This window comes from Mesoplodon densirostris, chromosome 4 (assembly GCF_025265405.1).
Source record: "Mesoplodon densirostris isolate mMesDen1 chromosome 4, mMesDen1 primary haplotype, whole genome shotgun sequence".
Lineage (NCBI taxonomy): Eukaryota > Metazoa > Chordata > Mammalia > Artiodactyla > Ziphiidae > Mesoplodon > Mesoplodon densirostris.
In genome coordinates this window covers 152,497,530-152,523,296 of record NC_082664.1, presented here as the reverse complement: position 1 = coordinate 152,523,296, position 25,767 = coordinate 152,497,530, and the positions used below count along the sequence as shown (strand labels likewise).

At 38.9% G+C, this 25,767-nt stretch overlaps 1 protein-coding gene across 2 annotated transcripts; it reads left to right on the top strand.

Annotated features, from left to right (window-relative positions):
- The first annotated feature begins 1,791 nt into the window (after positions 1 to 1,791).
- MORF4L1 (mortality factor 4 like 1) lies at positions 1,792 to 25,703 on the top strand. 2 transcript variants are annotated; one of them, XM_060097498.1, is made up of 13 exons: positions 1,792 to 1,896; positions 6,743 to 6,789; positions 8,500 to 8,567; positions 12,034 to 12,150; positions 13,681 to 13,767; positions 14,580 to 14,660; positions 17,829 to 17,854; positions 18,336 to 18,424; positions 19,679 to 19,780; positions 20,957 to 21,045; positions 22,811 to 22,983; positions 23,258 to 23,342; positions 24,962 to 25,703. In XM_060097498.1, exons 1-13 carry the CDS (start codon positions 1,857 to 1,859, stop codon positions 25,044 to 25,046), a joined length of 1,089 nt encoding a protein of 362 aa, XP_059953481.1. In that variant the 5' UTR covers positions 1,792 to 1,856; the 3' UTR covers positions 25,047 to 25,703. The 2 variants fall into 2 exon arrangements, with proteins under 2 accessions (XP_059953481.1, XP_059953482.1); XM_060097499.1 differs by lacking the exon at positions 12,034 to 12,150.
- The last annotated feature ends 64 nt before the right edge of the window (positions 25,704 to 25,767 follow it).

Genomic DNA, 25,767 nt, shown 5'->3' with positions numbered 1-25,767 from the left:
ATGCCCCCTGCATTGGCAGGCAGATTCTTAACCACTGCGCCACCAGGGAAGTCCCCATGCTTCATTTTTAATACATTAAATAAGATCTAGCAACAGGTCTAATAACTACAGTAATTTCAAAGTAATGACTGTAAATAATATCTCTAAGATATATGCAAGAACTAAAGTGATATGAAAACATCTTATTTTTAGTGTGACAAAACCACAGGTGCTGCTGATATTTTCAAGGTTTGCTACCTTCATTTATAATGAAAGGAAATGCTAAATTTCACTTTGAATTTGATGAAACTAAAGATGTAATTTTTTTTCTCATCCAAGTTCATGGACGCTTTGATTGTATCCATGGACTCCTACCTTAAGAACTGCCTGTCTAGATTTTAAAAGACTTAAGAAATTTAACAACCAAATGCAATACATTGTCATTTAATGGATCCTATTTTGAAAAAACAATCAACAAGCAAACAAACATAAAAATATTTTAGGAACAAGTGAGGAAATGAGAAATGGGAATTATATGATTTTAGGGAATTATTGTTAATTGTGTTGGGTGTGATAATGGCATTGTGGTATGTAGGAGAATGACTTTCTATTTCGGAAGTACATACCGAAAAAATCAGGCATAATAGGTCCTGATGTCTTCACATACACACACACACGATACATAGCATGCTCAGGGGAGGGTTTAGAAAAGGCATGGAGACAAGCACAAAGCCTGGAGGACTGTGGGGGACTGTTTGTGGAAAGACTTCAAATGCCAAGCTAAGGACTTTGGGATTGATCATCCTTAACGTTTGCTGAGCGTCGATTCACTGTTCAGCGCCGCACTAAGCCTTTCCATGAAAGTCTCACAGTAAACCGATGGGAAGGTGGTCTTATTCTCCCCATTTTGCAGGTGAGCAAACTACAGACTTTTTGAACAGGGGAACGACGCGAGGAAATTCGTTTAAACCGTGTGTGCACTCAGTAACAGTTCAAAGACATCAGGTGACCAAAAAGTGCACACATAGGGCAGGTGCAGAACCCCAGCGTGGGTATTACTTGGTATTATTCACGGTAGCCTCTTTGGGCGGCGGGCAGAAGTCCATCACCCCAAAAAGCCAGAGCTCGCCCCCCCCCACCCCGCCAGCCTGCCTAGTGTCTCCCTCTCCGTCCTCTTTTCCGCAGGACCCAGGCTGGAGAAGGGGAGGAGCAGGACCCGACAGACGGCCGTCAGTCCCACCAGATAAACTGTCAGTGAGCTTGCTAAACAACGAAACTTCTAGACGCGGACTCCACTGCCTACCCGCCTTCTGGCCAGATTGCTGGCCGTGAAACTTTTCTAGGCGGAAACTACTCGAGATGCTACTGAAAGTAGGCTTCAGGAAGCAGCCTTTTCTCTCAGGCCATTTCAAAGCCCACATCATTGTGGCCCTGTACTGCCCGTGGGCCTCCGCAACTGGGCCTCTCCCATTCTTAAGGTGGGCACTGCCTTCCCTTGTCCACGCTCCAACAAACAAGCAAAATCAAATCCCGGCTTTAAAAACCCCAGGCGGTCCCGGGGTGGGGGATGGGAAGAGGCCGCCACCCCTCCCCCACACCGCGGCGCTTCAATCGCCCGGGAACTACCAATCCCGGCGTGCCCCGGGGCGGCGCGGCGCAGGTGCGCGTGCGCGGAGGACAGCCGTTGGCTGGAGCGGCGGCTGCGCGGGTCGCGATGCTGTGAGGTCTGCGGCCGCTGGCAAATCGGGCCCAGGATGTAGAGTTGGCGGTGGCTGACGGCGCGTCTGACGCGCAGTTGGGTGGGGTAGAGAGTAGGGGGCGGTAGTCGGGGGTGGTGGGAGAAGGAGGAGGCGGCGGCGGCGGCGAATCACTTATAAATGGCGCCGAAGCAGGACCCGAAGCCTAAATTCCAGGAGGGTGAGTCTGAGCTCCTGGGGAAAAGGCATCTATCGGCGCAGGAGAGGGAGGCGGGCTCGGGGTGGTTGAGGTTTGGGGGCCGGGGGTGGCAAGGGCTGCGCCCGGAGGAGGCGGCGGACAGGGCTTTGTGCGGGGAAAGCGCATTGCGGCGGGTTATTTCGGTGCATCACGAGGAGAAAATACCTTGTGAAGCGAAAGCGTTAGGCAGGCGTTAGAGTGGCAGAGGGAGCCATTACCGCGTGGCAAAGCCTTAGTGCAGTGTTTGTTCTGAGGAAGAGGGCGCGGAGAAAGTAGCCTATTGTAGGGAGGCGACGGGCGCGCCATGGCGGCCGTCAGGGGAAGTGATGTGGCGTGGGGGAGGGGAGGCAGCGGCGGCGGTTTCGGGCGCCGGCGCGGAGCACCCCGGCCGCGTGGGCGGCCAATGCCTGGCGGTCTGGGGCGGCCTCGAGTCCGGAGGTGGTCGCGCTCGGTGGAGTCGCCGGGCTGCGGCTGGTGGGGGTGGGCTTCGCGTCTCGGGGCGGGAGAACTGCGTTGTAAAATGGCTGCTGCAAGATGGCCGCGCCATCATGGCCGCCGGCGCCTGGGTCCCCGGCTCCCGGCCGCCGACGCCGCTTTAGGGCAGATACAGCGCCCCCTTCTTCGCCTGCTGCCGCGCGGGAACCGGTTCCCCAACGCTTACCCCAGGGAGGTGGGTGGGAACTGGAGAGAAAAAGCGCGAGCGTCTGGGTCTGCTTTGTGTTGCCGGCAGGCGTCTCTTTGCTTACCGAAAAGCCGAGTGCCAAGATCCTATGGGGATGTGACTGCGCTCTTCCTGTGCGGTTGCTCTTAAAACAATAAATAAAAGCTACCTGAACGCGGTATTATGTTTCCACTTATGAGTCCCATTGCCTTGCTGTTATCTTTTAAGTACAGCAGTTGTTTGACTAATTGCAGCAGTATTTGATTAACTGATTTGAAAGTTGAGTTTTTATTGTCTTTGATCGACATGTCTTGGCCGACGGTAGAACCTGATTTCCAGTGGAAGACAGCTCTTGAATTTCCACAATTAACGTATCTAATAATTTATATTAAAGTGGAGATTTAGGAGTAAACTAAAATGGAAGTAAAATTCTGTGAGGCAAGCAAGAACACTTTAAAATTCCCTTTCATTATTATGGATGTGTTAGTTACCGTAGATGTCGAGACGTCTGCAAAAAATTGTTGTAGCGATTTTCAAACTTTAATGTGCGTTAGTCATTTACACAAAACCCAAGTATATTGTAACTCTGGAATATTTAAGACGTTTCCAAGCGTGTTTTTGCTATGACTGACTCTTAATACCTGCTTTCTCTCATGCTGAGAAGCTGTGTTACTACCTTCTATAGATTGCCTTTTTTTTTTTAAACCAGATATTTTGGAGCAGGGATTCTTAATCTAGGGTCAGTGTCTATAATTCAGAAGATCCGTGAACTTGGACAGGAAAAAATTGTGGTTTCTATTGTCTAACTAAAATTTAGTATTTTTCAGTTGTGAATGTTAGAACCCCTCCCCCACAAAATAAGCAAAGCAAACAAAGAAACACAACCCCACAGTAGTATTAGCTGTATGTTTTCATGTCCCAGCATTACAGTGGTGGGAGATACATTGAGATGTAATGTATGCTCGTCATTATTTCAGAGTTGTGGTAGTTATTGGATCAGTGGCTAAATGTTTATATCCATTAAGGAGCTCATATAAAACTATAGAACGTGATATTTTAAATGTTTTGGTAACTATTTCAATACAGTTGGTTTCTTTTGTAATACTGTTTTACGTGTTTGTAGAAAAATTCTGCGAATAGGCCCAAAGGCTTAACCGGACTGTGAAGGGTCCATGGCACAAAAAATTAATCCCCACTGTAGGTTATCAAAGGAAGATCACCCAGGTGTGGGACAGTTAAGGTTGGCTTGCTGGAGGAAGTGCTTTAGTTCTAAACTAGAGGGATGGTAAGAGTGATAACAGCGAAGGAGAATCCATGTGCTGCTATAGTGGTGAATTAGAGAAGAGTATGAACTAGTGTATCTGTAAGGTTTTGAAAGCTACCCAAGAGTCTCTGCACTTAACATTACCATTACTTTCCAGACATGTTTTCTACTCTTGTGTCAAAGTTGTAACCATCTTTAAGAAATTATAATTATTTATAAGATATTTTCAGAGAATATCTTGTAAGGAAAAACGAATATTCTGTTGGAACTCACAGAATTATATTAAAACACTGCAGAAGAATTGAGCTTCTGTAATGGTGGAAATACGAATGATCAGAAACAGTTTTTTTTCTAAATGGTTCTTTTAAACATGGAACTTTTTATTTAATAATGGTGCAACATGTTATAAGCAGTTTTTAAGTACAGACTTTTGCACTCCACTTGGTCTTTCACTTGAAATGTTAAAGCATAAGGTAAAGAAAGCTATTGGGCAACTAGCCCATTGTCAGGGGGAGGACTCTTAGCTTGTTAGGAGACTGACTGATGCTGGAATTTGAGTAATGTTCCCAGGAAGCAAACGAGTGGGAGCATGGGGAATTGGAATCGCATCACCCTTGGAATTTTAGAGCATTGGGCAAAATTACCTTTGTAGTTTGATAGTAGAAAGGATTAAGAGTGAAGAAAGATCTTTTAAAAATATCTGAGACTGTGGTTTGCTCCTTCCCCAATTAACACTTCCATGAAAAAAAATAGGCATTTGTTATCCTGGGTCATGCTCTTCAACTTACTGTATATTTTTTCAACAGGATATTAGGGCCAGGTAGCTAGAATGGAGGTCAAAGGGTCTTAGCCTCAGTGCAATTGTCTTTGGAGGCAGCGGCCAAAAGGAGTGAGAGGGGAGTGAGGCCATTTTCAGGGTGCCTTTAAAGAGTACCTGGAGAGTTAAATTTAGGTAAATAGGTCTGATCTTTGGTGCTGCTGTTTAGGCCCTATACCTTATCTATAGCCCCATGGTCTCATTCTTGTCCACAGTATTCAGCAGTGGCTCCAGCCTAGCTTTCTCTTGCACTCCAGACACGTGTACTCAACTACTTACTAGATGGGTCCAGTTTGGTTGTCCTGTAGCCACTGTAACATTTCAAAATTGATCAGAAACCCCTCCCTCCATTTCCTTTTATCATTAATGCTCCCACCATGCTGGAAGTCAGTTTAAAGTGTTTCTACTTTGGCTTAGCTGTCCTCCTCACTGCTTTTTTTTTTTTTTTTTTTTTTGCTATACGTGGGCCTCTCACTGTTGTGGCCTCTCCCGTTGCGGAGCACAGGCTCCAGACGCGCAGGCTCAACGTCCATGGCTCATGGGGCCAGCCGCTCCGCGGCATGTGGGATCCTCCCAGACTGGGGCACGAACCCGTGTCCCCTGCATCGGCAGGCGAACTCTCAACCACTGCGCCACCAGGGAAGCCCCCTCCTCACTGCTTTTGATTCATACCTATTTTCTGTTCTTATCCCTGACAGTTGGGAGAAGTCTTTGGTCTCCTTGTTTCTAGTCTCCACTTTTTCTGCATAGGCCTAGTAGCCTCAGGCAGTGGTTCCTCAGAGTGGACCACTGCACAAGAATTTGTCATCTATGCTTTGGTACCTACCAGTTGCTTTCCTCAGCATGGGCCCTTCCCTGTGACCTTCCCAAGTAGCTCATCAGTCACTCTTCTTAACTGCTTATGAAGATAGTTAAAATAGGAAATCCAGTAAATTGTGCAAAACTGTTTGGTTACATGTCAGTGTCACCTATACTGCCCTGTAGTCTCTTCAGAAATGAGCTAGTAGGCTATTTTAATTTAATTTTAGAGCTGAAAAAGCTGACTCTCTTGGCACTTTTGTTACCTCTGGGCCTGTTGAAATCAAGTGGACCGAAAATAGTGTGAGAAGTCTATTTCTTCTACAATCAAACGATATTTTAAGGTACTGCCAGGAATTGCCTGCCTGATTTGTCTGATGAGCAGGGGTGTCTTCCAGATCTTATTCCAGTTCCTAACATTTTATTTAGTCTTGCAAGTCTTAATGGTAGATGCAACACAGAGTGTAAGTTCCAAAGGTTAGAATTGTCTGGGTTTTTTTCTTTTTTCTTTTCTTTTTCCCATTGAAGCAGCCCAACACCCAGAACATCATTGAACACACTGAAGGCTTGGACATAGTGGGACCTCTTTTTTTAAAAAAACAGCTGTATCTGATGCACATTGAAATTTTTATGTACAGAGTGTTTTTCTTAGTTTAATCAGTTTAAGACGGTTGGAAGCAGAGAAGGAACAGGTAGAGCATAAGGTTCTAAACTTAAAATGTCTTTAAATCCCACATGTATCAGTACATTGAAAAATAAACAAATTCTGCCAGTAGATAGCTACAGTAGATTTAATTTGTTTAGCAGGTGATAGATGATTTGATGATTTTAATAGATTGATATCCTGATTACTTTTTGTTGTTTACATCAGATTCTAAGGTGTTTTTGTTGTACTGAAGTTTGATCTGAAGCGTTGATGGATACATTGCCTTACCCACTTGTCTACTTTTTTTTTTTTTTGCGCGGTACGCGGGCCTCTCACTGCTTTGGCCTCTCCCGTTACGGAGCACAGGCTCCGGACGCGCAGGCCCAGCGGCCATGGCTCATGGGCCCAGCTGCTCCGCGGCATGTGGGATCCTCCCGGACCGGGGCACGAACCCATGTCCCCGCATTGGCAGGCGGACTCTCAACCACTGCACCACCAGGGAAACCCTTGCCTACTTTTTTGAGGAATACCATGGTACAAGTGTGATGGCTCTCCATCACAACCAGATGTGCATGTTCTTATATGTGAAGATAAATCACAACTAACCCAGTGCTTTTTTTTTTGTCTTTTTTACTTTTACAGGTGAGAGAGTGCTGTGCTTCCATGGGCCTCTTCTTTATGAAGCAAAGGTATTAAACTTGTATTCTCTTGAAGAGTTGGCTGAAATTACTGGTTGGATAATACCAGTTTTCAATGGTTGGTAGCTTTAGTGAGAGCTGCCTTTTTCATAGATTTTCATAGATTCATAGTTCCTCATCTTCTCTTCATGGGTGTCTTACTGCTTTCTTAGTGGGTCTTATAAAACATTGCTGTCTTGCCATTCATCTTACTGAGCTGCTAAAGGTCCAGTAGTTGGAAAGAGCATTTGAGGGGAAAGATAGAAAATTGACTATTAATGGGAGCAAAGTAGCATTTTGTAGTTAATGACTTGTGAGAAAATACTGCCAAAGTTAACTTTATTTGCAAATATAATGTGCTGAGTAAGCACTGAGTAGTTACGTTAAAGGTAAAAACTAACATTTAAAATGAGTACGTTTAACTTACTTGTTGGATTGTTTGGCAAAGTTTGAATTGTTGGGGGGTTCCCTTTCCCTTTTCTCTGTATCAGTGTTGTGCTCAGGTAATAACTGATTTTCTATTTAGCCAAAGGTAAGTGGAATGATGCATTACGAAATCAAAGGTGTTCTTAGTATTTTGTTTCTGGTAACTTTTTTAGCACAAATATTTAAGGTGTGTCAACTTCTTTTACAGTGGTAGTTTTTTAAAAAGAACAGTATGCTGAACAGTATAATATTTAACAGCAATTTCTACGTATGTTCTTGGTGAATAGTTTATGTCTCTGAAAATAAGACTGTAAAGTGTGAGTGTGACACCATTTTCACTACTTTTTACTTATTTTGAATACATAGTGGATGTATGTTTTTAAAGTTATAAAATGGCTGAAACTGGATTCATGGAGATGGTCAAGAACTTTGTGTGTGTGTATGTATATCTTAATGGTATAATACCGCTGCAGCTTATAGTATATTCTAAGTCCTGTTTATCATTTATATCCTTGACTGTTTTTTTTGTTGTATCAACTTCTGGCAAACTCTACTGGACTGGCAGATTTTTCTGCTCTGGCAGCAGAAACACTCCAGGGAACAATTTTAAATGGTGATTGAAATAGCTTAAACTATTGTGGTTCTCTTGATTTGCATCTGATAAAAACTTAAATCCAGACAGTCCTCACTTTTTCATAGTTAATGACTTCTCCTAATGATTCAATCCAATTTGTTTGGCTGCTTTTAAGAAGAACACAAGATGTTTTTCATCTGTCACTTTGCTAGTTGCTGATAATCTGCAGCAGAACAGCTATTGCCTTGTGTAAACTAATGAAATTTTTTAATGATTCAAATTATTCAAAATTATTTTTAATTTTTTAAAAAGAATTTAATAATTCTTTAGCTGAATTTATTTTTGAAATAAATGTAGCTTTTGGCTAATTGGACTTAGAGAAAGCACAAGTACTGTTTTCATTAGCGTTCTTGGATAGCTTATCTAGCCCAGTGATTAAAGGTTTTAGGGGGACCTTTTGTGCTTATGGTTCTTCAGATTTGTTGGACTGACTCCAACAGATTTTAAGACTGTTCGGCAGTTTTATAACTCTGAATACCTAAGTAGTCTGAAGGCTTAAATAATGTTCTTTTAAAGAGTTGCATCTTATTATGTTCATTTTGGCCACCAGAGAGTTTAAGTGTAGTTTGTCTTCGAAAGATTGGATACTTGAAAATTATCCAGGTAGTCTTTTCTTTATTTCCTTCAGTATTTCTAAGTGAACTTTTTCTTTTTTATTTCAGTGTGTAAAGGTTGCCATAAAGGATAAACAAGTGAAATACTTTATACATTACAGTGGTTGGAATAAAAAGTGAGTATTAGATCTTTAAAAGCAATGTTTTATTTATAATTAACAAGGTAGCTTTGTGTCGTAGATTGATACAAGCATATGCTTCTTAATTCTTGCAGTTTTAATGTAAATACATGTTGAGGCAAAGGTGAACCATTTGTAGTGTGATGAAAATAGAATAGAAATTAGGGTATACAGCCTTTTTTTTTTTTTTTTTTTTTTTTTGCGCTGCACTGCGCAGCATGTGGGATCTTAGCTTAGTTCCCTGACCAGGGATCAAACCCACGCCGCCTGCACTGGAAGCTTGGAGTCTTAACCACTGGACTGCCAGGGAAGTCCCCTACAGGCCATTTTATTTTACATTCTTCGGAGTATTTCTTGTGTTCCGGTATAGTGTCTAATAATAATTAGCCCAACTATTTTCTGGTTTTGGTACATTTTAGGACAGCTTGAGTTTTTTGCCTTAACACAAACTTAGTGACTACATATGGTATTTCAAGCAGTTATACTCAAAGCTAGTTGGCTTTTTCTACCTAGAAAAGGGGGTGGGGGAAGATTGCCTGATTTGGAAGTATTAGCCAGCTCATGTTTTGAACTTTGGAAGCATAATTAAATGCTTACAAAGTGAATTCATGTGGTTCACTTTTTAGCATGACTTAGCAGAGGTACAGAAATTTAGTTACAGAACCTAATTTTGCACCCCAAAGAGTTAAACTTTTCTTTCTTTTTTAGAAGTGATGTTGCTGGGAGTGGACAGTGGTTATAGATTGAACCCATTCTAGAATGTTTAGCCATTGGAGCTCTTTGTCAGTGATGGGTCTTTCCTCTTGGGGCCCATAAATATCACATTTGATAATTTAATTCATTTATGGTGCTTGTGAGTGAATAGCCTATAATTTTTATTGTGAGAGGATTTTAATTTTACTAATGGTGTTTTGTCCTCCAAAAATAGTACTGCCAGAAAGTGTAGTTCTTGAGGAGTTGTTTTCTAGCAGATTTTAAAGCTTTGTGTCACCTTAGCCATACTTTGGTAGCCATACTCTGGTAGCTCTCCAAGTGAGCACTGCCATCTGATTTGATGAATACTCTTGCTTTGGAAGGAGCTTTTCTCCTTGACATTTACTGACCCTGTGACTTTGGTCTTCTTTCATACAGTCCCATAGCCAGGTGACCAACCCAGTTAGTTTTATTTATTAGTTAGAAAATTTTATCACAAAATGGTTTTAGCTAAGACGAAATACCAGACCCTTACTTTTTCTTCCATTAGTATAATTGTAGAAAGGTGAAGATGTAAAATGTGTAAAAGCACATTCAACAAATGATTTTTTTACAGTTAATGATAATTAAAATATTTATAATAATGATATGTTGGTAATACAGTAACTCAGAGTGACCCTGTGGGCTTTTAATCCTTTGGTCTTTTTTTAAATTTATTTTATTTTTATCTTTGGCTGCTCTGGGTCTTTGTTGCTGCGCATGGGCCTTCCCTAGTTGTGGCGAGCGGGGGCCACTCTTCATTGTGGTGCACGGGCCTCCCACTGCAGTGGCCCCTCCTGCCGCAGAGCATGGGCTCCAGGCGCGCAGGCTTCAGTAGTTGCGGCGCACGGGCCCAATTGCTCAGCGGCATGTGGGACCTTCCCGGACTAGGGCTCGAACCCGTGTTCCCTGCATTGGCAGGCGGATTCTTAACCACTGCGCCACCAGGGAAGTCCCTCCTTTGGTCTTAATAGAAGTAAACGTCTATGATTTTAAATGGGATTTCAGGATTAATGCTAAATTGAGTCTAATATCCAGGAAAGTTTGTTTATCTTCTGGATCCCAGTGTAGTTTATGGCTTTTTCTTCCCTATTAAAAAAATGAAGTGTTTAAAACTGTATTTCAGCCTTTTACTAGACTTAATATGTTACATATCAATATTCTGTTAACATCAGGTAAAGTTGAGAGTATATCAAGATATAAAGAGAATCTCAGTTCTCTATAGGAAATAGAATATCTTATTTATGCATATCATTTATGGGAAGTCTATGCAGGAAATTAAAGAAAAGCAAATAGCAAATTTATGCAATAGGTCTAACCCCATCCCCGTGTACACTTTAACTGTTTTAGGATTTCGTCTTAATAGCAGTGAAGACAGCTTTTGTGCTTAATTCTTTCATGTATAATATTTTCTATAAAATTACATGTAGGTATGTACAGTGTGAAGACTGGGTTTTAAGTAGCTTATAAGAAATTGTGGAAATACATAAAATGCTTTCATTTTCTGATAGTATTGCTTGAAAATAAACCTTTGTTTCCTTTGTTATGTTATCTAGTAACAAATAAATGATAGGGTACATAGTTTTTTGTTTCATTTTATATATTACTCCTTGTAAAAAGAATTAAGGAAAAAATAGCACTAAATATTGGAGATCTTTATATTTTTGTAGACGTATTGAGGAATATTAACAAGGATGTGTTTTTTGTAGTTGTTTTGGTATATAGATGAATATACGGAATTTTTTTTTTTTTTTTTTTTTTTTTTTTTTGCGGTATGCGGGCCTCTCACTGCTGCGGCCTCCCCCGTTGCGGAGCGCAGGCTCCGGACGCGCAGGCTCAGCGGCCATGGCTCACGGGCCCAGCCACTCCGCGGCATATGGGATCCTCCCAGACCGGGGCACAAACCCGTATCCCCTGCATCGGCAGGCGGACTCTCAACCACTTGCGCCACCAGGGAGGCCCGAATATACGGAATTTTGAAATTTTTAATCTTTAATGTATTTAGAGAAGCCTTTAAATCCATACAGAAAGGAGGAGGAGTTGTTCAAATACCCAGCAAGTATGTTATGTTTTTATTTAGTGCTGTGTAAGTAGTGCCATGGATCATTGTGACTTTGGGAATTAATGACAAGCTACCTTTAGAAAATTCTGAAATTCTTTTATGCTTGAGCTATATGTAAAAATTTCTGGATATTTGGCCTTCAGTTACTACCCTAGTAGTGGTGTTCTTCAGAGGAAAACATGTTGTCATTTCATTTTCCTGTGGTTCAGCAAGGGTTTTCAGCTCCTGACATGTGAAGGAAACTCAAGAATTGGTTTTTAGATCAAGGTTCTTATTTAGATGCATTTTGTATCAGGGGAATGAATTTGCAAGGTTCTAAAATGGAACTTTGTGGTAAATAAAAATTTGCTAGCTCCCTTTAATTCAGAGAGAATTGGAACAGATATAAGAATAAGATCCTCATTTTGAGTACAGTTCATAGGATACTGTACTTTCAGAAAAGCATACAACAAAAGCTCAATCTCCAAACTGGAATTTTCTTAAACTTCAGTAAATGTATACTTTTTCAAAAGCAGAATAGATAGTAAGATATTTCTCAATTTTCAAAAACCTTATTGGAATTTGTTGACACAGACATTTAAGTATTATATTTGTAAATAAATCTTAAAGCTTAAGCTAAATTCTACACCTAGTTACTGAGATTACTTTGTACTATGCTGTCTGTATCAGAAGTGCTGTGAGGCCCAGGCGCTCTGAAAAAACTTTGAAGACACGTGAGGATATTGTAGCACTTTTTCCTGTTCCTGAAGGAGCTCCCTCAGTACACCACCCCCTCCTGACCTCTAGGTAAATGCATGTTTTCAAGTTTTCTCTAGGAGATCATGTTGAGGGTTGCTTTTTATTTTTTATTCTTCTTTTGGCTGTCTTACATAAGAGGTCAAAGGTGGGAAATTATTAAATAAAAGACTTTGAGCATACATCTCTTTGTGTCACTAAAGGAGCTCCATCAGCAGGAGGAAAAAATTTGCACAAAAAGTTCAGCATTCCCTAAGAAATATCTTATCTTTGTTTTCCCCTTTGGAAAAAAAGCCACATCAGAAATCCTGTTCTGAACAATAAGGTCCTACTATAGCACAGGGAACTATATTCAGTGTCCTATGGTAAACTATAATGGAAAAGAATATGAAAGGAATGAAAATATACATATTACTGGATCAGTTTGCTGTATAGTAGAAATTAACACAACATTGTAAATCAAGTATACATCAATAAAATAAAATTTTAAAAAAAGATCTTGTTTTGAAGGAGCTTTTCTAAGGGCCAGAAGGCCTTAGCAACTAGTAAGAGAGTGGTTGGTTCTATCTTTTGATGTTTACAACACCAAGAATGGTTTTGCCTCGAAAGTTGGTGTATTCATTTGTGAGTGAGTGATAACCATTGTAACACTTCAATTTACAGTCTTGGCTGAGCTGATTTAGATGGTATTCCGTATTGTAGACCTCCTCATATGTTTCTGACAGACCTTGAGTGTTTATTTTTTATGTCAAACTCTCAAATGTTTTATATGTATTATTTAATTCTGATAACAATCCTATGAGATAGGTACTATTATCCTCATTTTACAGGTGAAACTAAGGCACAGAGAGTTCTGTAATTCTGTATCACAGGTAACCAGCCAGTTAGTTTTAGTTCTTTAAGAAGTCAGCTTATTATGGATTCCTGTGCCTCATTTTTTTTTGGAATTAAAGTTCTTTTAGGTACCTTTATTCTGTAAGGATAGTTGCTTAGGGACTCTTATGCTAAATGCCATGCTTTTATGCCATTTTAAAAAACAATTTGAATAATCTGTTTTTGGACTCGCAGTTTAGATTTGGAATGTTGCTTCTGAGAATATGTTTATTGCCTTAAGAAAACTTTTATTTATTTATTTATTCTTTGGCTGCACTGGGTCTTAGTTGCGGCACATGGGATTTTTCATTGTGGCATGAGGGCTTCTCTAGTTGTGGTGTGTGGGCTCTGTAGTTGCAGCATGCGGGCTCTCTAGTTGTGGCGCATGGCTCAGTGGTTCTGGTGTGCAGACTTAGTTGCCCCGTGGCATGTGGGATCTTAGTTCCCTGACCAGGGATAGCACCTGCATCTCCTCCATTGGAAGGTGGGTTCTTAACTACTGGACCACCAGGGAAGTCCCTTTACTGCCTTTTTACAGAACAGATTTTCACTTTAGTTGAGAACGAATTTGTAATGCCAGTTTGTCAAATTAGTTTAGAGAAGTCCAAAGTCTTGCCTCCTGTATTTCTAACAAAACATAATTGGAGGACAGAGTCTGAGTAATAACGAAATAGTTTTGAATGATATTTTAACTTTTCTCTTTTTCAGTTGGGATGAATGGGTTCCAGAAAGCAGAGTACTCAAATACGTGGACACCAATTTGCAGAAACAACGAGAACTTCAAAAAGCCAATCAGTAAGTTTGTTTTGCAACATGAATATCAGGAGAAATGCCTGTAAGTTAATTTTTGGAAATGAAATCCACAATGGAAGTCATGTTGGCTGCCTGCCTTTAAAATGATCCTTGGGACCTATCAGCTGCTGTGTTATGACTTTGACTTCAAGTGATCAGAAAAGCCTTTCCTGGGGAAAGGAAGTAGCATACATATCATTTCTGGAGTCTGTCCTTAGAGGTAGGTAGAAAACAGAGCAGGATGTTGTTGGAAATTTCTGAAGTTGCAAACTCATTGTTACGGTCTTATCTCTTGGGCTGTTTGGAAGGTACACTTCGTGGGGGAGGAATAAGAAAGGAAGGGGGGGTTCCCCATTGTTACTTACCTCTGAAAAAGCACACTAAGAAAAGGAACCCTGAAAGAATGTGTGGTCTATAGGGTAATTGTTTTGTTTTAATTTCAAAACTGAAATATTACGAAAATGGAAATGATACAATGGGATCAGATTTTAAAAATTGGGATTGGTGAATTTCAAAACAAATGGAATTTTCAGTTATATGAGAATCTGTTGTCACTTTTTACTACATTTATTTTAATTTTCATAAGTATGGAAGAGCCGAATCCTAGGCCTTTTTACTGTTCTTCCTTTCTTGAATTGATTTTTGTAAATACATTATTTCTCTGTTGAACTTGTTAAGTAAAAACTTTGTACCACAATATGTATAGGCTTGGGACTTCAATTTGAATATAAATTTCAAAATGGAATCAAGTGATCAATTTATTTTTCCACATAAATACTCATTTTAAGATGATTTTATTGAAATTATTTTTGAAGGGAGCAGTATGCAGAGGGGAAGATGAGAGGGGCTGCCCCTGGAAAGAAGACTTCTGGTCTGCAACAGAAAAATGTTGAAGTGTAAGAGGCTCTATCTTTGTTTTAATTTTACATACTGTTTGTGAAACTCAAACTTGACACACATTGTCTTCTGTTAGGATTTATTGAAAATGAAAACTGGAACATTGTTGTGATTGGAAAAAGGCCAATGAGAACCCCCTTGGTGTTGGGTTGCTGAAAATACCTGTTACATACTGATTCCTTAATTACATACTGAGTCCTTAGCAGTTTTTTCCCCCCACCTTTCCTTTATTTAGTAAAGGAATATTTCCTTTATGTAGTAAAATATACATAACGTGAAAATTTACCACTTAACTCTTTTAAGTGTATAATTGGGTCGCATTAAGTACATTCACAACCCTCCTCCTCCTTTTAAAATTTATTTATTTATTTATTTACTTATTTACTTATTTACTTACCGCACCAGGCGGCATGTAGGATCTTAGTTCCCTAACCAGGGATGAAACCCGCGCCCCCTGCAGTGGAAGTGTGAAGTTTTAACAGCTGGACAACCAGGGAAGTCCATTACAACGCTTCTTTTAAGTTATATTAAATATGTATACGTGTAATGTGTTTTCTTTTACAAGTATAGAGTTGAATTATCAGGACACAAATTTTGAGATTTGGGAGATAGATTGGCTTTTTCAGTAGTGCTAAATATGTGTATTAGTTTTAATTCCCCTTTTGAAACCCATGATTACTGTGTGAGATGTTAAGGTTTCAAATCATCCCCCCTCCTCTCAACCCCCAAGAAAAAGAAAACCATTCCTTGTTAACACTTAAGATTTAGAACATCTTGGTAATAAGCCTATGTGTGCAAGTCATGTGCATACACACATTAGTGTAATAAGTTTATGTACCTGAAAGCCAGTGTGGGAATGGTAGTGTAATAAAAGAACATAAAGAATCATAATTTTTATTAAAAGATCATTTTTTCTTGCCACTTGAATATTTTAAGAACAGTTAGGTTTAATGAGTGGTCCATCATGTCCTTCTTTTCAAAGGATCAAAAGTAACGTGCTCTAAAATATGATTGATTTAAGAGAAGTATGTTTTCCTTGAGGTATATATTCTGTTGCTTTTAGACCTAACTAGTCTGACTTTACTACCTAAAAATTAGGTGATAGTAATGAAGGTAACGATGCATTTTGAAATGTTTGGGATTTTAACCTTTTTGGGTGAGTCTTTTTCTCAAGGAGTCTGCCTTTTAGTGGGAACATGACACTTTGATAAGATTGTAATCTGAGTACTTAGGAAGGCATCATGTAATTTTAAGTATTGCTTTGCCCTGGTAGAATAGAAGATCTATTTTAAAATAAAAATACTGAGTAAACCTGGAGATTTATTTATTTTTTAATTCTTTCATTTTGATTTGAGGTTTTGATACAATTTTTAATATTTAATGTTTAGTTTTATACCTTACACCATCTTTAGTGTTTGGTAATTGTTCTGTAGCTTTCTCTGAATATACATAAACATGTATGCATCTGGTTGGAAAATATGAGAACCAGATTTACCTTTTTTTGTTGACATCTAGGTCCTTAAGGTTGGGTGCTTATTCTTTATAAACTAATAGTGAATATACATGAATTTTATTAGTGCTTTGGCTTCCAAGTATACTTTGGTTGTTCATTATTTAGTGGCATGACTTGTCTCAAGAATGACTTTGGGCTTCAGTTATTCTTTCAAATACATTGAATCTAACAGTTAATATTTTGATTATAACATTTAGTCCTGAGGCTTAGAAATAGGAAGTCAGACAACACCAGCAGTTTATTTATTGTATGAAATCCATTGCGTACTTTGAGAAAGTAGCTCGCATGTTTAATTAATACAAGCAAGAAGGTTGAAGCAAGAGTCTTTTTTTTTTTTTTTTTTTTTTTTTGCGGTACGCGGGCCTCTCCCTGTTGTGGCCTCTCCCGTTGCGGAGCACAGGCTCCAGACGTGCAGGCTCAGCGGCCATGGCTCACGGGCCCAGCCGCTCCGTGGCATGTGGGATCCTCCCGGACCGGGGCACGAACCCGTGTCCCCTGCATCGGCAGGCGGACTCTCAACCACTGTGCCACCAGGGAAGCCAGAAGCAAGAGTCTTTACGACTGGTATTCATTGAAGTATAGTTTATAGATCTTTAGAGTTGAGATCAGTTGTCAGTATTTTTTCTTTAATTCTTTGGTATAGACTGGGTAAGAAAGGAGTGTAAGGGCTCTTGGCTTCTCTTGGTCCGCACATGTTCCTGACATGTAAAAGTTCATGGTTTAATCTGACTCAGAAATACTGTCCAACAAATATTAGTGTTACAGAAGTTATAACCTTAGAGAAGGAGGGAAAAACCTGTAATATCAGATGGCCAGATTTTTGTGTTTATAACCAGCATAAGTTAATGTTGAGTCATCAAATGAACCCCAAGCTCTAAATTAAATAAATACGGGTAGTTAACATTTGTAAGTATTAAAGCTGTAGAAAAGTAAAAATATTCAGGTGTTCTGTTATGGTCCCTCCAGCATAATCTATAATCGTGGGCTTTGTAAACTGTTTTCCTTGTATTGCAGAAACAATTATGTATAAAATCAAAGTTACTAATTTACTCTTTGTTAGTGTGTATATAAATAAACATGAGTTAAGTTGCTGTTAGAGATGATAACCAAGACATTAGCTTTGTTCTACAAATGGGAGAACAGAGTGTTTGGTGTTGTAGTGGAGGGAATATAGTTGAGACGAAATAAAGTGAAAGAATTTGGACCAGTGAGAGTGGAGTAATGATTGGTCTGAAACATACAAATCTAAAATCAAATTATGCTGGTACTAAAGTAATTGGGAGAAAATATTTTAACCTTTGGAGCTTTTTTTTTTGTGTTTGTGGAACTAATAATATTATCCCGAAGTATATTTTTATCACTTAACATGCTATAAACTTACAAACGAATAATATAACCCTGGAAGGAAGTCTCCTGATTTGGTTTTGGTTTGGTTTTCTAGTATGTGGAGGGAGATATGGATTTAGCCAACTATCAGTAAAAGTCCTTGTGTCTGAGTAGTGAATGAGAATATGCAGGAAATAAGATTCCTGCCTGATCTTAGCAAACAAGGCAGTATTTCTCTATGAACTTAACCTGGTAAAAGGAATTTAAACAGAGGCAGTTTTACTAGCAATAATTACTTATCTTTCTTCTTTCTCTTCCCTCCTTTCAGGAAGACAAAAAAGAACAAACAGAAAAGTAAGAATATTAACTTTGTTTAAATTATTTTGCCTTTTATAATATTTGCATTTTGAATTCACTGTTAAATTTTTAAAGTTAAGAAGTTTTAGAGTAAGCTTATGTTGATGGTCTCAAATATGAGTCACAGCAATGTTACAGAGTTAGGTACGTAGTAGTAGAGAACTCATACTCTTTCTACCATGGAGAAGCCTGTAAGCGTTTATTATTGTTATGTTACTTAATGACTGATCCTGAGACAATAACATTTTAAAAATAAATGTAAGATGGTAATATTAAATGTCGCTTTGTACTAGATGTTTGGTAGAGCTGTTTATAAAAGTTATATTTTTGGTAGGAATATGATTCTTTAATGTAGATTTAAGTAAAATCAATGTAATGGAAAAGTCAAAAGAGGGTATGTCATGAAACTAGTTTCCTTAACAGAGTTTCTCATTTATTAAGCTAAAAATACCCCTTCCTGACCCCCAAATTTTTACAGCACCTGGAAATGGAGATGGTGGCAGTACCAGTGAGACACCTCAGCCTCCTCGCAAGAAAAGGGCCCGCGTAGATCCTACTGTTGAAAATGTGAGTTTTTCCTTAAGTTTATGAATATATAGCATGTTAGAATTTTTAATCTTGTCATTTTACAACACAATAAAAGTCATAGAACTTTGATTGTCTCAAAAGCATTGCTAATATGGTTAACTACTGAAGTGAAAATACTCCCCTTTTTTGGATAAAGGATATATTTGTATACATCTTTATTTCACTTGTAGCACTAGATATGTTCCTGCTAGATTTTACCCCCAACTCATCATCAGATGTTCGTTGTGAAGCTTTGTGTTCATGTACAACACTAAATATTTCTTTGGTATTAGACTGAATAGACTTAGCTAGGTCACATTAAATGGTTTAGTGTGTCCCAAGATGATTTAGTAAACCCACAAAAAATGCCAGGAAAGCCTATCAGTTCCACGTGTATGTGTGGGTACAATAGTTTAGGATTCTTACATAAGTGAATAAAATATCTTATTTCTAATTTATTATGTTTATAATTTCCAAAGTTATGAATTTGAAAATAGGAGTTTTAAAATTTTAACCAATGTCGTTTACATTTCTGAAGCTGAGGTTTAAAACAGTGGTATGTTCTAAAAATTAGGTATTTTTAGGCAGTTATTGAAGACAAATTAGAAGACAGTACATTTAATTTTCTGTATTAAAGATGTAACTTTAAGATAGTCGTGTTTGGGCTTGTCTTTGGAGGTATGACTATTCAAAATCAGTAAATTTGAAAATACTAAGCTAAAATGCATCAAGTTGGAGTGGTCATTTATAGAGGAAAAGGAAATTTGCTAAAGAATATTTGCTTTCACATGAAAAGACATAGAATGTCTTTGTTTTTATTTTTATTTATTTATTTATTTTTGCGGGCCTCTCACTGTTGTGGCCTCTCCCGTTGCGGAGCACAGGCTCCGGACGCGCAGGCTCAGCGGCCATGGCTTATGGGCCCAGCCGCTCCGCAGCATGTGGGATCTTCCCAGACTGGGGCACGAACCCGTGTCCCCTGCATCGGCAGGCGGACTCTCAACCACTGTGCCACCAGGGAAGCCCTGTCTTTGACATTGAATCAAGATAAGATTCTTTTCTCCCAGGAGTTAGCTATATGATCTTTCCATTTATCAGTTTTGAAATGACAATTCCAGCAGTCCATTTGAGTTAAATCATTAATTTATACCCAGAGGCTCTAAAGGTTCAGAAAAGCCTTTAAAAAGCACTTTTGGAGCTGTTACTCAGCAAGAAAGGACAGATGTTTAATACTCTTCCTTTTTTTCTGTTTAGGAGGAAACGTTCATGAACAGAGTTGAAGTTAAAGTAAAGATTCCTGAAGAACTAAAACCATGGCTTGTTGATGACTGGGACTTAATTACCCGGCAAAAACAGGTAACTTGAAAGCTACACAGATTGTAATATATATGATATGTTCTTGCTAGTGTAAAAAATTTTTTTCTAAAGGTAAATGTTGTAGACTTGAATATTGAAAGTATGACTGATGAGTATTTTAATGCAGGGACTGAATAATTTGATTATCAGAAAGGACTTGGGATTAAAAACAAAGTACATATATCGAAGTCCATGAGTTTATAATGATTTTTTTAAAGGTCAAGATAACTCATTGTTGGCAGTTGCTAGGTCAGGAACACATTATTCTGAAAATCCATAAAAACAAGCATGTATTTCCTGTCTTACTATCATTGAAAATGGGATATTGTCTCATACATATGTTGCTGCTAATGGAATGTAATAGGAAGCACACAATACTGCCTGCATGGTATTTGTGACCTCTAAAAAGAACCTGAAACTGACAAGACCCTAGGTCTAATTACTTGTGTACAGGAGTTAGGGACATTATGAGGTATGTATGTAACATCACAAGGGTAGTCATCGAAGTCCAGAATGAGGCACTCTACAGGACAAAAGAACCAATTTCTAAAATAGCACAAGCAGGGGTAGGGGAGAAGTAAGGACTGTGTGAGGATTATGAAACTTCATAGACATCAGTCATATACTGTACAGTATGTGGACTGCGTTTGATTCTTGATTTGCCTTTGGAGCTAAACTGCTAGGTTTAGCTTAGTTCTACCACTTACTGAGTTGGGGCAAGTTACCTGGCCTTTTTGTGTTTTAGTGTTTACATTTAGTGGAATAATGGGTCCCAACCTCATAGTATTGATGTGAGGCTGAAGAGAATATTCAGGTAAGTGCTTCAGACAGGGTCTGGCACATAATACTATACAATACATGATGACTTGATAATATCACAGAGGTAAATTTATGTGCAAGTGTATTCCATATATAGTAATAGTGTAATGTGTCCAACAGATTGAGTCTTCAGAGCCATGCTGTCCAGTATGGGAACCACTGGCCACTTTTGGCTATTGAAATTAAATAAAATTAAATTTTTAGTTAGTCACATTAGCCATGCTTTAAGTGCTGAACAGTGCCCTTTTCTATTTTATAATACTATTAGGTCATCTTTTATTACGTTAAAGCTTTTCCAGTATACTTTTCCTTTGAAAAAGAAGATATTAGTATTCAAGTGTATTTTTGTTTTCATAGCTCTTTTATCTTCCTGCCAAGAAGAATGTGGATTCCATTCTAGAGGATTATGCAAATTACAAGAAATCTCGAGGAAACACAGATAATAAGTAAGAATATACATTTCTTTGAAGTATACCCAAAGACATTTCAAACATTATTTCTTTTTTTTTTGCAGTACGCGGGCCTCTCACTGTTGTGGCCTCTCCCGTTGCGGAGCACAGGCTCCGGACGCGCAGGCTCAGCGGCCATGGCTCACAGGCCCAGCCGCTCCGCGGCATGTGGGACCTTCCCAGACCAGGGCACGAACCCATGTCCCCTGCATCGGCAGGCGGATTCTCAACCACTGCGCCACCAGGGAAGCCCCAAACATTATTTCTAAATAAATTATCTGAAATATGTACTTTAAAACAATACCATCAGGGGCTTCCCTGGTGGCGCAGTGGTTAAGAATATGCCTGCCAATGCAAGGGACACGGGTTTGATCCCTGGTCTGCGAAGATCCCACGTGCCACAGAGCAACTAAGCCCGTGCACCACAACTACTGAGCCTGCGCTCTAGAGCCCGCGAGCCACAGCTACTGAAGCCTGCGCGCCTAGAGCCCTGTGCTCCGCAACAAGAGAAGCCACAGCAATGAGAAGCCCGTGCACCACAACGGAGGGTAGGCCCCGCTCGCCTCAACTAGAGAAAGCCTGCGCGCAGCAACGAAGACACGACGCAGCCAAAAATAAAAAATAGAATAAATTAAAAAAAAAAACCATCAGAAACTAGTAAAATAGAATTTTATTGCTTTAGGGGGTTTGGCTGGCAGATAGATGTTTTCTTTTCTTTTTTCTTTTTTGAATTTTATTTTTTATACAGCAGGTTCTTATTAGTTATCTACTTTATACATATTGGTGTATAAATGTCAATTCCAATCTCCCAATTCATCCCACCCTCGCCACTGCCCCCGCCTTGGTATCCATACGTTTGTTCTCTACATCTGTGTCTCTATTTCTGCCCTGCAAACTGGTTCATCATTTTTCTACGTCCCACATACATGTGTTACTATATAATATTTGTGTTTCTCTTTCTGACTTCACTCTTTATGACCGTCTCTAGATCCATCCACGTCTCTACAAATGACCCAAGTTCGTTCTTTTTTATGGCTAATATTCCACTGTATATATGTACCACGTCCTCTTTATCCATTCGTCTGTCGATGGGCATTTAGGTTGCTTTCATGACCTGGCTATTGTAAATAGTGCTGCAGTGAACATTGGGGTGCGTGTGTCTTTTTGAATTATGGTTTTCTCTGGGTATATGCCCAGTAGTGGGATTGCTGGATCATATGGTAGTTCTATTTTTAGTTTAGTTCTTTAAGGAACCTCCATACCATACTGTTCTCCATAGTGGCTATATCAGTTTACATTCCCACCAACAGTGCAAGAGGGTTCCCGGGGTTCCCTTTTCTCCACACCCTCTCCAGCATTTGTTGTTTGTAGATTTTCTGATGATGCCCATTCTAACAGGTATGAGGTGATAACCTCACTGTAGTTTGGTAAACGTTTTCTTAAAGGGCCCAGATAAGTAGGTGTTGCAGGTAAAATCGAAGCTATATCTAAGTACCTATATAACCATTTAAAATACAAGTATTCGAAGATGTGAAAACCATCCCTAGCCTGAGGGCTATAGTTTGCTCACCACTGGTCTATTTTTGGAATTGATTCCTTGCCTTCTTACTAAATCTCTGTTTTAAAAATCTGTTCCGTAGAGGCTCAGCGTCATTAGTTTAACCTTTTAATTTGTTACCCGTATGTTGGTTGACTTAATCTTGATCTCTCAGTTCTTTTCAGTGACCTGCTTTGAAGGTAAATATTTTTATTCATTTATCAGGGAGTATGCTGTTAATGAAGTTGTGGCAGGGATCAAGGAATACTTCAATGTAATGTTGGGCACTCAGCTGCTCTACAAATTTGAGAGACCACAGTATGCTGAAATCCTCGCAGATCACCCTGATGCGCCCATGTCCCAGGTGTATGGAGCGCCACATCTACTGAGATTATTTGGTAATACTGCCATTTAGAAAACAATTTCACTTGTTTTCCTTTGAGCCTTTAATATTTTTGTCTTTCCTAATTTATATCAAGGGGTAACATAAAATAACATTCAAAAATAATGATTTAGTTCCAATTTGAACTTTAATATAGTAAAATCCAAAGTCAGTTTTTAAAATCATATACTTTAAAGGAATCAGTGATTGTTGCGTTTGCTAATGTAATTAAAATACATGCTTATAGTGCTACCTTGGATGTAACTGACTAAATTCTTTTGTTTAAATAGTACGTATTGGAGCAATGTTGGCCTATACACCTCTGGATGAGAAGAGCCTTGCTTTATTACTGAATTATCTTCATGATTTTCTAAAGTAAGTCTAAAGATTAATGCTTGAAATAAAAACATGAATTAGTCTAGTGTACTGAAAATTACTCTGTGATAGATTGACATTATATAGATGTTATTATAAAACTAAAGTAAACAGAACAATGTGTGGTATTGGTACAAGAGTAGATACATTGTTAATGGAACAATGTAAGTGCAAATGTAAGCTCTTAAAGATGAAGGGAGGGCCTCCCTGGTGGCGCAGTGGTTGAGAGTCCGCCTGCCGATGCAGGGGATACGGGTTCGTGCCCCGGTCTGGGAGGATCCCATATGCCGCGGAGCGGCTGGGCCCGTGAGCCATGGCCGCTGGGCCTGCGCGTCCGGAGCCTGTGCTCCGCAACGGGAGAGGCCACAACAGTGAGAGGCCCGCATACCGCAAAAAAAAAAAAAAAAAAAAAAGATGAAGGGAATATATGTTACACATACGTGTTAAAAGGGCTGGTATCTTGAACACAAAGGAGTTTTAATATGAAAAAGATGAACAAAACAGTGAAAAGTAGACATTGGAAATTCACAGAAATGTCAGTAAAAAGGCCTTTAAAATATGTTTAACATAATTAAAATACCTCTTGTCGATTGGCTTATATTTTTGGAGAAATGGAGGAAAGGGCAATCCTGCTTTTTACAGCTTTTTGGAGGGCATTTTGGCAATGCATATAAAAATTTTAAATGTGCTTTTACCCTTTGACCAGACAGTTAGGCTTCTGGGAACTTATCCTGTAGAAATACTTGAAGGCACAAAGATTTCCAAGCATGTTTATTGCATTAAAAAAAAAAAAAGAAGAATTTTAAACCGTTATTAGTAGATGAGGTAGGTCTAAATATATGAATCAAGAAAGATGTCCATGTTGTGTCAGTTAAAAAAAAATAAATTGCAGTAGAGTATGGTATGATTCCTCTGGTTTGTAGAGAAACACTTTCAGTCTTTGGAATAGATGTGGAAAAATAAGGATCATACTTAACAGTGAGTTGTCTTGTGGGCATAGTTTTGGGAGAGAAGGAGTTTTCCGTTGCTACTTTATATAGTTGTGTTTGAATTTTCTTAAAATGGCATCGTGTATTTTATAATAATTTTAAAACCAACGCGAACCTGGGAATCTAAACAGCTTTATCGTCTGCTTTACCAATGATGAATTCACATCCTTTCTCTGCTCCCACTTTATGAAACGGAAGTGCTCTGCTACTGGACATTTCAGGTCCCTTTGATTTTTATGGTGTTAATTCCAAGTGTAAACTTGAGAATTACTGGTCAATTTCTGAATCTGTATTTAAGATGATGGATTTCAGAGAGCTAAAGAAAACACCTAGATGTTATTCTTTTAGACACCTGTTTCTTAAAGGTAGTCCAAGTGCTCAGGTTGGTATTCTGGTGACTCCTGTTCTTTATTTGAAATACGGGGAGTAACTCTGGACTATATATCCTTTTTTGTGTTGTTTGGTACATAACCCTATTTACCTGAGTTACAGTTACATAGTTTTACTGTGAGGTTGTGATTATTTTAGTATATTTTAAAGTGCTTTGTGTGGCTTTTGTATATAATTGAGAAGAGATTAGTATCAAAATATGATTCTTTTTCACGCTTGTAATGAATATTTCATTTTTAGATACCTGGCAAAGAACTCGGCAACTTTGTTTAGTGCCAGCGATTATGAAGTGGCTCCTCCTGAGTACCATCGGAAAGCTGTGTGAGGCGCTTATACTCACGCTTGTTTGGATCTCTGTAAACACATTTTTGTTTATTAGTCCTTCTCTTGTACAAATGATGTACTTTGGAAATGTTAGTGTATAACAGAAGTGATGTTTGTTTTCTGTTTGATTTTAAACAGAAAATAAAAGGAGTTACAGCTCCTTTTTTCTTTTCTTTTTTCATTTCAAAGTTGCTACCAGTGTATTCAATGATGGACAACAGAGAGACGTACTGTAGAGTGTTTTATTGCTTAGTTGACAAAGCTGCTTTTGAATGCTGGTGGTTCTATTCCTTTGACACTACGCACTTTTATAATATGTGTTAATGCTATATGACAAAATGCTCTGATTCCTAGTGCCAAAGGTTCAATTCAGTGTGTATAACTGAACACACTCATCCATTTGTGCTCCCCCCTTTTTTTTATGGTGCTTACAGTAAAGAGCCCATCCTTTGCAAGTCATCCATGTTGTTCCTTAGGCATTTTATCTTTGCTCAGATTGTCAAAGAATGGTGGCTTGTTTCATGGTTTTTGTATTTGTGTCTAATGCACGTTTTAACATGATAGACGCAATGCATTGTGTAGCTACAGTTTTCTGGAAAAGTCAATCTTTTAGAAATTGTTTTTCAGATCTTCAATAAATTTTTTCTTTAAATTTCAAGGAGCAGTGTGCTTGTGTGGATGCATCACAAAACCTTTGTATATTGTGTATTCCTTCTTGTATT